This window comes from Chelonus insularis, unplaced genomic scaffold, assembly GCF_013357705.1.
Source record: "Chelonus insularis isolate UGA/USDA-ARS -01 unplaced genomic scaffold, ASM1335770v1 contig_70_pilon, whole genome shotgun sequence".
Classification (NCBI taxonomy): Eukaryota; Metazoa; Arthropoda; class Insecta; order Hymenoptera; family Braconidae; genus Chelonus; species Chelonus insularis.
The window spans coordinates 621,065-634,917 of record NW_023276716.1 but is presented as its reverse complement, the minus strand read 5'-3'; the positions used below and the strand labels follow the sequence as shown (position 1 = coordinate 634,917).

At 29.0% G+C, this 13,853-nt stretch overlaps 1 protein-coding gene across 1 annotated transcript; it reads right to left on the bottom strand.

The window, feature by feature from the left end:
• Positions 1-2,261: 2,261 nt before the first annotated feature.
• On the bottom strand, positions 2,262-12,091 carry Elk (Eag-like K[+] channel). The gene is made up of 16 exons (XM_035089797.1): positions 11,822-12,091; positions 8,750-8,852; positions 8,414-8,647; positions 8,182-8,313; positions 7,602-7,729; positions 7,298-7,526; positions 6,685-6,848; positions 6,357-6,570; positions 6,082-6,261; positions 5,803-6,002; positions 5,486-5,735; positions 5,155-5,417; positions 4,823-4,974; positions 3,137-3,281; positions 2,676-3,054; positions 2,262-2,571 (listed from the first exon to the last, which is right to left on the bottom strand). The coding sequence occupies exons 2-16, from the start codon at positions 8,823-8,825 to the stop codon at positions 2,372-2,374; spliced, it is 2,946 nt and encodes a 981-aa protein (XP_034945688.1). The 5' UTR covers positions 8,826-8,852; positions 11,822-12,091; the 3' UTR covers positions 2,262-2,371.
• Positions 12,092-13,853: the final 1,762 nt, after the last annotated feature.

The window sequence follows — 13,853 nt, the reverse complement described above, 5'->3', positions numbered from 1 at the left end:
CCAGTCCTTGACGATAACTCTTATACTTCATAGATCGACTCTTTAGATGTTACTACTTACAAAATTTCAAGCATTTGTTCCTGTAAGCACACACTGAAAACATTATTCATTATTATACAACAATTGGACAATTTATATGCTGATGATGGTTTAATCTACTATCAGACCTGCTCTACTCATCAGCGACAATGTTGAACGATCCTGAGTTTGTCAGTAATATCTCTTTACAAGTTCTAGAGAAGCTTTAGCAAACCTTTAGATATCAACATGCCTTTCATTGATCTCTGAAACTCCACAGAAGTTATGAATCATAGATTTAATAATTATTTAAACATTTTTTTACTTGTTATTATCTTATAACTATCCAGAACATGATATAAAAGCAAATATTAATTTTTTAAATTCACCACTCAAACACGTGTTGGGAATCCAAAGCTTCTCTTGATGTATTCTTGGTATGCTCTAGCAGAACTGAAGCTTGATTTTCCTCACAGATTTTATCAGAGAAAATAGTTTCTCATGAATTTAATAAAGATATCCATTAAATTGGTAATTCAATCTGTAAATCAATAAATTTCTTCATAGTTGATACTACCTTGATTTTTTTTTCTATTTGTATTGTGATCAATTTAATTCCTTTTAAATGTTTCAAATCTGCTTACATGCAGCTTTTGTTATGATACAATTTTACCTAATAAACGACACAATATGAAAAAGCTAAAAGCATAAATATTTTTATGAAATATGATTAAATAAATTTAATTAATTTAAATACTTGACACTTACTTTAACACAAGTATACTTTGTCTACACTACGTGAGAACTAATAAAACTAATAAATAACATGAGAAGGAAATGCTTTAGCTGTCACTATCGAACTTCATTACCTTCCTAAAAAATAAAGTAAGGTGGAAATGGATTAATAAGATTATGTTATTTCCATCACATTCCTCAATAAAGCTTTTATTGGTGAAAATCTATGGGTATAAAAGCAGAATGTACAAGACAGGTTTATGCTATTGTCGAAACAACCAGCTTTACTTGTTCATCTAGTCTCATATATACAGAATAAACAGTAGTAATGAAATCTTCAATTCACTGTGTTTTATGGTTTGTTATGGTTTTTATTATCCTAATGGACTCGACGACTGAAATTCAAGCTAACCGCATCGGTCAGTATTCACATACGTATTATAACATTCCAAATTTTTGTAATTCTCCATGCTACTGAAAGATTTGAAAGAAATTTAATAATAATAAACATGTACTTTTGTTACTATTCACCAGGAACATGCATCAGGAATTGTGCACAATGCAAAAAGATGTATGGTTCATACTTTGAGGGGCAACTTTGTGCTGATACATGCATCAAATATAAAGGAAAAATGATACCAGATTGTGAAGATGCTGATTCTATTGCTCCATTCATAGTACCATCTGGAAGTGAATAGACGTATTTTAAAAGCAATTGGTTGTATTCTCGAAACAGATAAAAGAAAATGTAAAAGACTTCAAGATATCTTCCTGACTTTCGGATAGCTCATTGAAATTCTAATAAAATATTTCATTGAAATTGTTTTTATAATAATTTGCAAGTTTATCCTACATTAATTCGATAAATTCTAACAGAATTACAAATAGAATTGACTGTAATACTCACTTAAGAAAATGGCGTTGAAACCTTGATGTGGCTTTCAAGATTTTCAGTCTGTTATTTTTTATTTTATTTATTTTCCTTCAATTGTGCATCGTAAATAACCATCAATTACTTTCTTCTCTACGTAGACTTGTTGAGGAATTATATTCTGTGATAAAGTACTATTGAAGACTTTGGTTTATTTCGTCCTTTGTAGTTTTAATATGTCTAGTTCTTTGGATCTTCTTAAGCTGTTTAAAAAGCCATTCAATGATTAATTAGTATTTCATCTGCTTCTGATCAGAAATTAAGCAAAATGTTAAAAAAAAATTTTAAAAACAATATAAATACAGTAAGTTTTTAATACAAAAAAACTTTTTATCTTCATCTTTGTAATACGACATTATGAAAATATCCACTTATAATTTTATAAAATAGTCACACAAGAAAATATGTATTGACCATTCAATTTGAAAAATTGAACACAAATTTTATTAAGAATAAACAATTATTACTTTAAAATAATGTTTTTAATTTACTTTCAGTAAATTTTCTACATCTTTTAACTATATCACGTATAATTTTGAACATTTTTTTAGATTCAGTGTAACCGAGTTCAGTGAAAAGATTTTAAGAAGTCAGTATGAAAAAGAAATCATGATAGAGCAGAATGTTATAACATATATATATATATATCATCAAATCTGTGTCTTTTTGAACGATTATGTGTTTTATTCAGCTGTTGAAAGTATCATATTTGAGAGAATGAGACTTTCGGAGACACTGTATTTCATTTAAAACTGAGCAGTCAGTAATTTCTGCATCACTAGCACTAAAACTGTGAGGGAGAATATTGTTACTCCAGGCAGCTTGAAATAGCCTTTGTTTTTCTGATGATTTTGAACTCCTCTGATGATTACTTAATTCAAAGCTTCCTATATATCATAAAAAAAAAAAATTAATATTTTACAGTTTCCACTAGATAAACTTAATTATTTGAGCAGATGATAGGCAACATAAAATAAATTAAATAATTCACCTTTTGGTGACCGTGGAGGCGTAGCACCAATATGTGAAAGTAGTTCATATGGTACAGATGATAGAGAAGATGGTGATGCTCTATGTGACATGTGCTGTCGATTAAAAAAAATATCTGTATTATTTATTCCCAGAATGTTTAATACTCGATGAGCATTGTTTCGTATCCAAAGTTCTCCAAAATCTAACGGCAACTCTGTTTGTGTACTGGCATTATGATATCGTATTGACTTATTCCAAGGTAATCGACTAGGTAGATAAGATAGACTTTTAACCAGAAACCGATTTTTGGATCCATTATAGTCTATCAACATGGGCAAGCTTGAATTACGATGAGGTGAATGCATCAACATTTGTAAAGTCTTGATAGTATTTTTCAGCTGAAATTCATATAATATATAATATAATAATTGAATTAAATTCAGTAATATAGTTATTTACTATGATACATTAGACATTTACCTCTTCAATTAAATTGACTATATCTTCATGCGTCGTCAAAACTCCAGATGTTTGAACTTTTTCTTTGGTTTCGGATTCACACTCAACTAGTTCATTAGCTACTATCTTGACCTTATTTTTTGATACTCCTTTACCAGTTCTATCACTGAAAAGGCAGAAAAAAATTTTTATTTTAACAAAAAATTCAATACAATGAACGGTTTTATATATTTACAAATATGAGATTAAATTTAATTTATTTTATACGATGTATCAATATAGAGTACACATATTAAACATCTATGTACTTACTAATTATCTTGCAATAAAAAAATACAACCTGTTTTGATATCAGAGTCTACTACCATTAAGTCACGAATAATATGTGTATCATGCACTAAAGAAATAAAAGCTTGCTAAATTTTACCATTGCAAACATCAAATCCTGAACTTCTTCTTTAAGCTTCTCTATAAATTGAATCCACTTTAGTTTAAGATGGAAATACTGCAAGAAAGATTTCTGAGCTGAGGGTAGTTCAAAGAAAATGCAATCATGCATAAAATTCCACGACTAATCGATCTTTTATTAAATTTATGACCTAAAAAATGACATAACTATTTTTTTTTTTTTTCAATACATAGTATAAAGTGCTGCGATCGTGAAGCTCATGCATAATGATTTTAAGTTAAAGTTAGATTTACAGGAACTAATGAAAAACTTTCAGACTTTTAAAAAGAACGCCAGAACAAAAGTTATTATTAGCAAATAAGATAAATTAGCAAATTAGCATCATAGTACCCTAGCTTTTCTTCAAGAGATCATTATCAATTTGTTGACAGCTGCAAACAGGAATGAGGAAATTGTTTGCTCTGAAAAAAATCTAAAACTTAGCTAAGGACCAGTTTTTTAAAACTTGCTTGGATTATTGCGGACTACCCCAGATATAATCCATATTTATATAAGAGAAGGGAACAATCGTATTACTAATACTACAAATGTTATTATTTAGAGTTAATGGCAGAAAGGCTAAATTTGAGTACATATCAATTACTGCTAATAATAAACAATAAATACCATTGTGTTCCTTAAAGAAGATATGCCCTTGGACACTGCATCTAAAACGTTTGTATTTAATTGGTAAAAAATATCAAAATACAGTTCAGATATTTCAGTGAAATGAGTGGACATTTTGAAATGTTTTTCAAGAATTTTAAAATTGTTAGAACATTTTTTTTTTTTAATTTTCAAAGCTAAAAATCTTCTGCTTCTTTAACTGATTTAAAATATTCCCCTTAATTTTTCTTAGCATTTCTTCAGTTTTATTTTTTGTTTTAAAGACATAAGATATTTTTTTTTTCAAATTTACATCTCTCGTGTGAATTAAATTACTCTTAGCTGAAAAGTATGTTGAGGTAATAATTTTTAAAAATAATTGTTAATGTGATTAAGACGTAAATTTAGTGTAGTTTCAATCAGCAAACAAGTAGTGTTAAATAGTCACAGGTAAACAAGTAGAAAAATTTTAAAGATACATGTAAATCAAACAGTATAATTGAAGTGTGATTTTTGCATATTCGAAATCATTAAAGTTATGCAATTTAAAAAGTGTTAGATATATCATTCATACATAATAACATTACTTTTTGGCAATCACTACTACTAATGATAACATCATCAACACAACGAAATTTCTAATGAATACTTACCGAAGTTTAGGGTGTCCTGGACTTGTTACATAAGAAGGTGATCTATTAGAAGGAGATAAAGGAGACACCTCGCTCTCTTCAGGAATATTCTCATCATCTTCACTAATAGATGGTAGTGTTAATGACTGAATACCATTCATATCCGATTCGTGCTAGAAAAAAAAATCAAAAATGCCGTAACATAAAAAATTCTACAAAAATAACTCTACTATTTTATTTTAGCAAATTATTTATGCACTAGATTGTGTATATATTACTTTAGTGCAAAAAAAATTGTAGAATTATTTTTACTATGATATTAAGATTGATAAAAAAAAAGAAAAAAAACGTACTTCAGCTTCATATCCTTCGCGTAGATTATAGGTAAGGTCGTGAACAATATCTTGTGAGAATTGTTGTTGGTATTCAGGGTATAATCGAAGCACGTCAATAAGACCTTGTATATTAATACACTTGAGATAACAATAAGTTAATGCTTTAACATCACAACTCGATCTAACAATAATATCTCCAGCGCTTCCTAATAAATTGCCCCCGCCATTATTGCAATTTTGTAAATACACATTTATATCACAGCCAACAAGATCTCCTTTCCCTAGAGTCAAATGAATATTAACATAAATTGCGTTTATTCTCTAAAAATCATAATATAAACAAACTTACCTAATATTGCTACAACCATTTCATTTTGTTCAACCTCCATAGACCCATTGCATAGGTAATATATGTAAGATAGAGCATCACCTTTCCTTACAAGATATTCTTCTGGTGCATAAAAATTACTACGAATATTATGAGATATCAATTTTAAACATCCTTGCGATGCAGTGGCAAATATTGGTAAACTTAGAATTTCACGATGAAGATGCATCGATACATCACCCCTCAGTTCTTCCGGAAACTCTCTAAGCGTCTATTAAAACGATAATAATAATAAAGATTAAAAAATTAAATAAAATTACTTAGAAAATGAAATGTACTTCGTGTATATCAATTCCGTGATTCAGAGACCATGTGGTTTGAAAATAATCTTGCATTCTTTGTTTCAGTTGATCAGGTATTTGATGCAATGTCATGAAGTCTTTCAAGTCACGCAATTTCGTGTGATAAAGAGATCGTCGAGAATATATTCTTTGAATGATTGCTGTCACGTTGCCAAAAACTAAGGCATGCATTAAGGCTGAACATAAAACACAGTAATCAATATTATTACTTTGCCGTAATTTGTAGCTATAAAATTGCAAATGTTGGGTACTAACCTCCTATCAACATGGTACAAATTGAAAATACTTTTTCATATGTGGTATTTGCTGAAACATTTCCAAAACCAACAGACGTGAGACTGCTGCAAGTGAAATAAAGAGCTGTAACGTAGCTTTCAGTATGTGTGATATTTTGAACTGGAATTTTTAATCGTTCAGCAAGGGTATGCATCCAACCTGTTTGTCACAAAACACGCCATGAACTTTATTTTTCATGAAGTTTATTGAACTTCATGATAATTTTTTCGTTACATGTAGTAGGGTTCACTTACTTAGATTCCACTCTTTGTTATTATGGAGTCTCTCTTTATCAGCAATTACGTACCAAATGCACGCAAGCCAATGTGCCACTATCGTAAACGATAACATCAGTAATGTAAGAATTAAAGCACTATATTGCGAATACCGATCCATCCTTTGGAGTATTCGAGCTAACCGCAGCAAACGAGTAAGTTTTACTAGATGGATGTGACTATGTCCGGATTCCTGAAAGTATAAAGTTTCACAACAATTTATTGCACTGTCAAATATTCATTAGCATGATGTTCTAAAAATTTGGCAATACTTTATGTAAATAACAATGAAATTTAAGTCACTGACCTCTCCACTGTAAACATCAAAAGCATACAATAAATCAAATGGTAAAGCTGCAAGAAGATCGATAAGAAACCAGCTTCTAAGATAATTTGTGGCTATTTTACGACCATTAATTACCAGTTTTCCTTTTCTGCTGACATAGGTCGTTCGAAAATTCAATACTATGTCTGAAAACAATATAACAAATGGATTTTTAATGTCTCGTAAAATGCTAAAAATCATTTACAAAACATCCATAATTGTATATTAAGCTTTGACTAAAAAATAAAATATAAATAATGAATTATAAACTTACATCTAAGGGAGATGTAGGATTTGAGGAAGAAAAACTGAGAAAAATCATATTGGTGTATTAATATACCAAAGAAAATATAACTTTGACCCATATATAAAGAAGTAGATATTGCAAAAACATCTGATACACCTATCTCTGAATACTCGATTGTCTGATCATGATTGGCACATATCTACTGCAAAGGCAAACGTTACTCATGCTCTACTTTAGAAGAATGATTCAATAACAATTAATATCATAAAAAATCTTGAATAATCGTCAGAAAAATTTTCAATTTATACAGTAAGCTTGTTATATTGATCAAATTTTCATAGAACTTACCAAACATAAATAGTGCTTCAACAACAACATCACTAATCATTGTAGGTCGATCACTGCTTATGAAGCTTGCATTATATGGAACAATTATTGCCACATAAAATGTAGCGACAAGCGTTAACCAATCCCAGCAAGATTTAAATCCACCATAATGACTTAGAGTGAAGGTTGATTTTTCAGCTGTGGTTGTTTTATATTCTGGTAAAGGTGTGGTTGAAGCATGAAAAAGTGGCTGGAAAAAATTTCATTTATTGTGACATTCGTTAATCAATTATCTGATAATTGCTGTTATAAAATATATACGTACTTTATTGAGGAGTCTATGGTTTCCATCTTGATTGTAATGACCAGAAAGAGTATATAATATACCACGACTCCTTCGTCTTCCACCATAATCATGTGATGAAGCTTCAGGATCAATGTTGTTTTCAGCATCTGAAAGAAATCATTTCAATACAATAAAAGGATCAGTCATTGTACAAAAATGGGTACAAAGGGAAGATCTTTTAAGCCCGGTAGATTTGATCGAATACTTTATTGTATATAATAGTGTCGGTGCACTTATAGCTACCGCCAAAGTCCTTTTCGGCACCCACATAATCATAGATCTCGGTTCAAACCGGTTATTAAACTACATCCTGGTAAACTAAAGTGTAGTACTAAGCCAGGATATGCATCAATCTCAACTCAAACAAACAATTCAAAGAAGAATAATGGCAAGATCATGAATTAATACTCTTGTAATTCGGACTTTGACTCTTGACTTAGTGAATAGTTTCTAAATAATTGGATTTAAATAGAAGGCAACATTTAACTGCTCTCAGTAATATAAATTAGTGTACTAGATAAATAAATTACAAATGTTTTAATTAGATTTATTTACTCACCATTTCCTGGAATTTCAAACATTGGAAAAAATTTAGTCTGTGATATTTCCTTGTGGGATGCAAGAAATAATACAACATCGCCTTTTTCATTTTTTATTGGAACGATATCTAATAAGCAATTAAAAGGAGTACCTGGAAATAATATTCAGTTCGTGATGTTCCATCATAACAGATGTTTTACGTTCAATTATCGACACTTATTTTTAATGATATTCTGAGATTAACAACTTACCGCATTTTTTATAAAGTATAACTTTCAGTTTTAATTCAGTTTTACTTTCCAGGCTTTTCGATATAAGAGCCTTGTCTTCTTCAGCAGTTTCCGGTCCATATAAAAATTTACAAGCACAACTTTTCTGCATGATTTGTGCGCGCTGGAATCCAGTCAGTTCACAGAATCCATCAGAACAGTAAACGATTGGATAAACTGTTGATACTTGAGCATTACCCAGCACGAAATTACTGTCTGGAATTTTTTCAAACATTTTTTATCATTTTTTTAAATCAAACTTTGATATTGAGTTCAATATGAAACTGATTCGTTTAATAAAAGTGTTATAATACTTACGAGTTCCATCGAAACGTGTAGCAATAGTATCAAGGAAAGTATTTTGAGGTGCAAGTAAACCTTTTCGAGCAGGCATTTGTACTCTGATTCTGAAAAAATACCCCTTTACAGGGAGATATAGACTTCATACAATTTTATGAATACTTTTAAATTTAAATTGGAAATTCTTCAAGAAGTTTACAGGAAAGAGATTAGCTTTAATATGGTCAGTAATACTGCTTCTTACTTAAATTTAAATATTATCTTCAGATGCATAGAACATCTTTATAAAAAAAATATGAATATTTACAATTAAACAACAAAAAAGTATATTCTTCTTTTTTAATTTGTTCAAGTAAATGTCAAAGCCCTTTCAATGTTTCAAAAGAGTAACCCCCCTGAAAGTTTACAATGCCTTGCCGACACGACAATCTCCACTATACACTTACGCACTAATGAAGACCCCGATTTCAACCAGTGCCGGCATTTCCGCGAATGAATCAGAGGCCTCTTATTAGCTTTTGCGGGTAAAACCCGTCTTAGGGCCTTTGCGCTTGATTGCAACCATTCTTTTCAGACATTAGACTTCGGGGAATTGTAAATCCACAAAGACTTCATAAATGAAAACCAGCATTTGAAATATTTGATATTTTGTATTTGTTTCATAAAGCATAATCAATACATGACAAATCATTCGCAATAGCATTGATGTAATTCCCTATTTTTATGACAATTTTCAATATATAATGACACTTTTTGTACTCACGTAGAGCAATTCATGTCATTTCAAAGTAATCCATTCATCAACGTTCATCTTTGTTCACTTTCAATGATATTTTTTTATTTTATACCATTTCAAAAGCTTCAATTACACGAGTTACTGGTACAAACGTAAAATCGACCCCTGTTCTATGTTTTGTTTGAACTCCATTAGATTGAACATGTTGATAAATAAACTCCTGGTACATAAAGTACTAGCCTTGTTTAACAGTATTAATAATATTCTTTAAAAAAGGGAAGCATAAATGCCTCTTTGAAATCAATAATTAACCTTCTTCGTTTTAAATTTGGCTTTTTATCTAAAAATACGTTTAATCCTCTCATATGCATACGTTTATTTTCAACGGGAGCTGAAATTCATGCTAATAAATGTGTTTGTTAGTTAAGTTTACTTTGAATAGAATAAAATTAATCAGAAATTATTCAAATCTCTTTAAAGATTCAAACAATTCATTATACTTTGTAATCAATTAAGTGTAATGAATTGTCAATTGTAAATACCATTGATACATTTTTAAATATCGTCATAAAATATAATTTTCTGTTATTGCTGATAAATATGCTTTTATACTCCAATATCCGGATTTGTGGCTTGGGAGCCACATAAATTTGATTGATATTCAGACGTTTATGTGACGTTGATAGTGTGTTAAAATTTTCATATTTACAATATTTTTTTTGTTCTACCACCAACATATTCTTTTTGATATACATTGCTAATATTGGAAGCTTTCATTCCCCTTAAGCTTTTTCAATAGCTATTTCGTTTGAATCCAATCCATAGTTATGTTTAAATGTTCGTATGATATAGGCTACAATGGAATTCAATATTATTCCTACGTATCATTGAATATTATATTATAATATATATCAACTTACCTAATTATCCTCTTATATTACTGATATCATCACGTGCACTTTGCATTATATTATATGATTTGTCTAATGAAATATAAAACATCACTATATGTGAGAAAGAATTTTATTCCATGTTCTAGATAACATAAAAAAACTTGTTAACATTGACTTCAGCTTCTTTTAACTTAGGGCTGAGAGCAACTTTGGCCTCAGGGGAAGGTATTGGGTTCAAGTCCCAATTGGAAACCATTTTTCTCCGAGTTCGAGTAGAAAGATATTTCTTGGGTATTTAAAGACGTTAAAAATGTTGATCACCACTTTAAAAATGGTGTAGAAAAAACATAATTTTTTTCCATTCTTGAAGATATCGGGTATTTTATATTATCGTTGAATAAAATATTAGCATGAATATATAAAAGATTTTGAAAAATATTTTTAAATGTGATTTAAGGAATAATCTCAGTAAGCTTGATTGAGGATTACAATTTACAGAAGTTTTTGAGTGAGATCATTAAACTTTTTTCATTTTTTCTCTCATCAAATGAATTGTGAGTATTGATGATAAAATAAATAGTTTAAAACTCATTAAAACTATTCATTCTTCCTATACGGAAGGTAGAACGGAGCCAATTTAAAAAAGAAAAAAGCTTATCTCCTTTAATTATTCATCAAATGTAATATTGGGCATACCAAAAAATAGGTTAACAATATTATAAATATATGGGAGAAGAATTTAAGAGAAAAATCAATGTAATTAGCTGAGTAAAACAGATTTCTTATAATACTTGGTAGATGTAGGTAATCCCATATAATCACGTAACTAACTCAGACATCTATACAGCAGCACGATTGAATAACTTATCTTTTGGAGTTCAGAACTTCTATCAAAATTTATATCATAAGAAAAATGTTATTTACACCATAACAACACCCTTGAATTATATTAAACTCAGAAGGATAATTGCTCATCCAACAAATTCACAAACACTTTCACTTTAGTCACAGTTAGAAGATTGAAACTCAAGGCTTTGACATTTTCATCATTTTTTTTAATTGATCAATTTTCTTCACAAAACATTCATACCATTTTTTTTTGTTGTATCAACTAACTGTTGAAAAATATCATCTATACATGTGTGTATACACAACAGATAATTAGAATTGATAACAAGTGTTACATACAAGAATGGTAACAAAGAATACTAGTTAAACAAATTAATCAAAAAAAATCATAAGATTTTTCAATCAACGTTTCATAATTGTATTTCGTTGAAGTTTATGATGCTCAATTACTTGAATAAATTCAATTCCATCTCTAAATTGGATATTTATTATTATTTTTTCATGGTTAATGTTTAATTTAAAAGAATAAAAGATTAAATATTGGAAACAATTAATAGAAATTTTGTTTTTTTTAATTTTAAAAATATAAATATAATTATGATTTACAGATACCTTAATCAAGAAGTCTCAATTTAGTTAATTTTTTTTTAAGAAATCCAATTTTAGTCTGTAATATTCATATGAAAATACTACTATTCATTGTGCAGCGTATGTTGATTGATTAATACACTGTGATTTAGGTCTATTTTTATATTTTAATAGGAAATAGTTATAATCGTTTGTGACGAGCTAAAAATATTCTAATAAATAAAGCTTGTTGATTGTATAAGAGCATTCGCGTAACTAAAGGTAAAGAGAAGAAAATGTAGTTTGCACAGTCCAGGTTTCATCCCTATGGACTTGCGCTGTTTGAGATAAGTGCAACATGTGGAAAAATCGACTGATTTCTATTACTGTACTTAGAAGTACGAATGCTTAAAAATTTATCGTTCTCCAGTACTTTTAAAATACTTAAATTCATTTGAATTAATTTATTTTCACAGAAGTTAATGCTCATTTTCACTTTTGTGCTTCATAAAATTCATTATCTTTTTTTATTATTAGAATGTGAATTTTTTTTTAAAACCTATTCCATAAAAATGTATATAGCATAGTTGAACTACTTTCATTTTACATGTTAATCCTTTTTTAATTTTTTATTTCCTTCTATTCATAGTACCATCTCACTTTAAAAACTGATACCCTAATTTTATGATTTTTCGTACAGAACAATTTTTACGAAAAAAATGCTCTTTTATAAAACAGATATATGCCGTGAACTTCATCATTTTGATAAGATACTTGATACTGAAGAATCTCGATTTTTTATATTTATTTTAAGAAATAATGTCTTGTTTATTAATAGTTATTTATCGAACCTTTTATTTCTTTTTTATTCTCATCTCCTCCTACTTAAGATTATTATCTTCATTTACTTAAAAATTAATCGAATCAAACCGAATCAAATTATTTATGAGTAAATTGAGTTGGGGACCAAGTTTAATTAAATTTGTAATCCAGAATAGTTAACCGACTTTTTATTTTTCTCTTCAGTACAAAATTTTTATGGTTTTTTCATATAAAACATTCGGCATATGTCAAAAATTGACATTAAATTATACGTTCATAACCGGAAATCGAAGCTAGGATTTACCTTAATGTATGAATGCTTTCACTATTAGAGCTTTTTTCATTCTTCCAGTGGGTGATACAATCAGCTATAGATTCTCGAGTGCTTTGAGATGAATAATATCTAAAATTACATTCTGATGAGTCATTTGAATTTTATTGGAGTAAACCAATCACTTTGAATTATTGCATACTTGTATTTAATACTTTCGTTGAAAAGCTGATGATTAATCTTCTGAATCACGGTCAACAATATGTTCAAAAATGGAAAGCTATTATTGATATCAATCTAAATCTGTAAAAAATGATTCCATATTTTAAAAAAGATATCTACCCTATTCACCACTTAAATCTCTGGGATTAACTCAAATTGACAATTTTTCAGAAGTCCTTAAGTTTCTCACTAATTTCTGTGAGTTTGTGATTCTTATATTTGGAAGCAGCAATTTTTCTTAATTTCTATACTTTTGTGAGCAAAAAAACTATCTCTCAGGTATATGAGAACGTGTATTTCCTCAATCGCTTGTAGCCGTTATGTATCATTATGCTCTGTAGGTTGGCGTTTGTGATAGTGGGAGCATCATTATAGCTAACATGTTCGGATATACTTCCTATATCGTGTTGCATGGTTTAGAGAAATGAGTTAGATTTTAAACGTCATTTATGATAATAATGAAATGTGGTTTAGATTCTATGAAGAATTTCAATATTCTCACGTACTTGAATTTTAATTTTATGCAGATGTTTTACAAGTGAAGATCAGACTCAACTTACCTTTGAAGTGAAGAAAAAAAAGGTATATAATATTACATTTAAAGTTCTCAGTCTTTGAATTAATCCCAACAGACTAAGGGCTACAGGCTACGTTTCCACAGTTTATGCTGCTTCCAATATAATTACCCCTAGTAATTTACCTGAACAAAAAAGGAAAACAAAAAAAAATTGAAAGAAAATATTGATTTGAGTTTCAAACAAA

Excerpts from the sequence above, each read along its gene's own strand:
- Elk (XM_035089797.1), bottom strand. The coding sequence starts at position 8,825 with ATGCCTGCTCGAAAAGGTTTACTTGCACCTCAAAATACTTTCCTTGAT. Across the intron at positions 6,571-6,684 it reads TTGATGTTTACAGTGGAGAG|GAATCCGGACATAGTCACAT; the intron begins GTCAGTGACTTA and ends TTATACTTTCAG. Across the intron at positions 5,736-5,802 it reads ACGGAATTGATATACACGAA|ACGCTTAGAGAGTTTCCGGA; the intron begins GTACATTTCATT and ends TCGTTTTAATAG.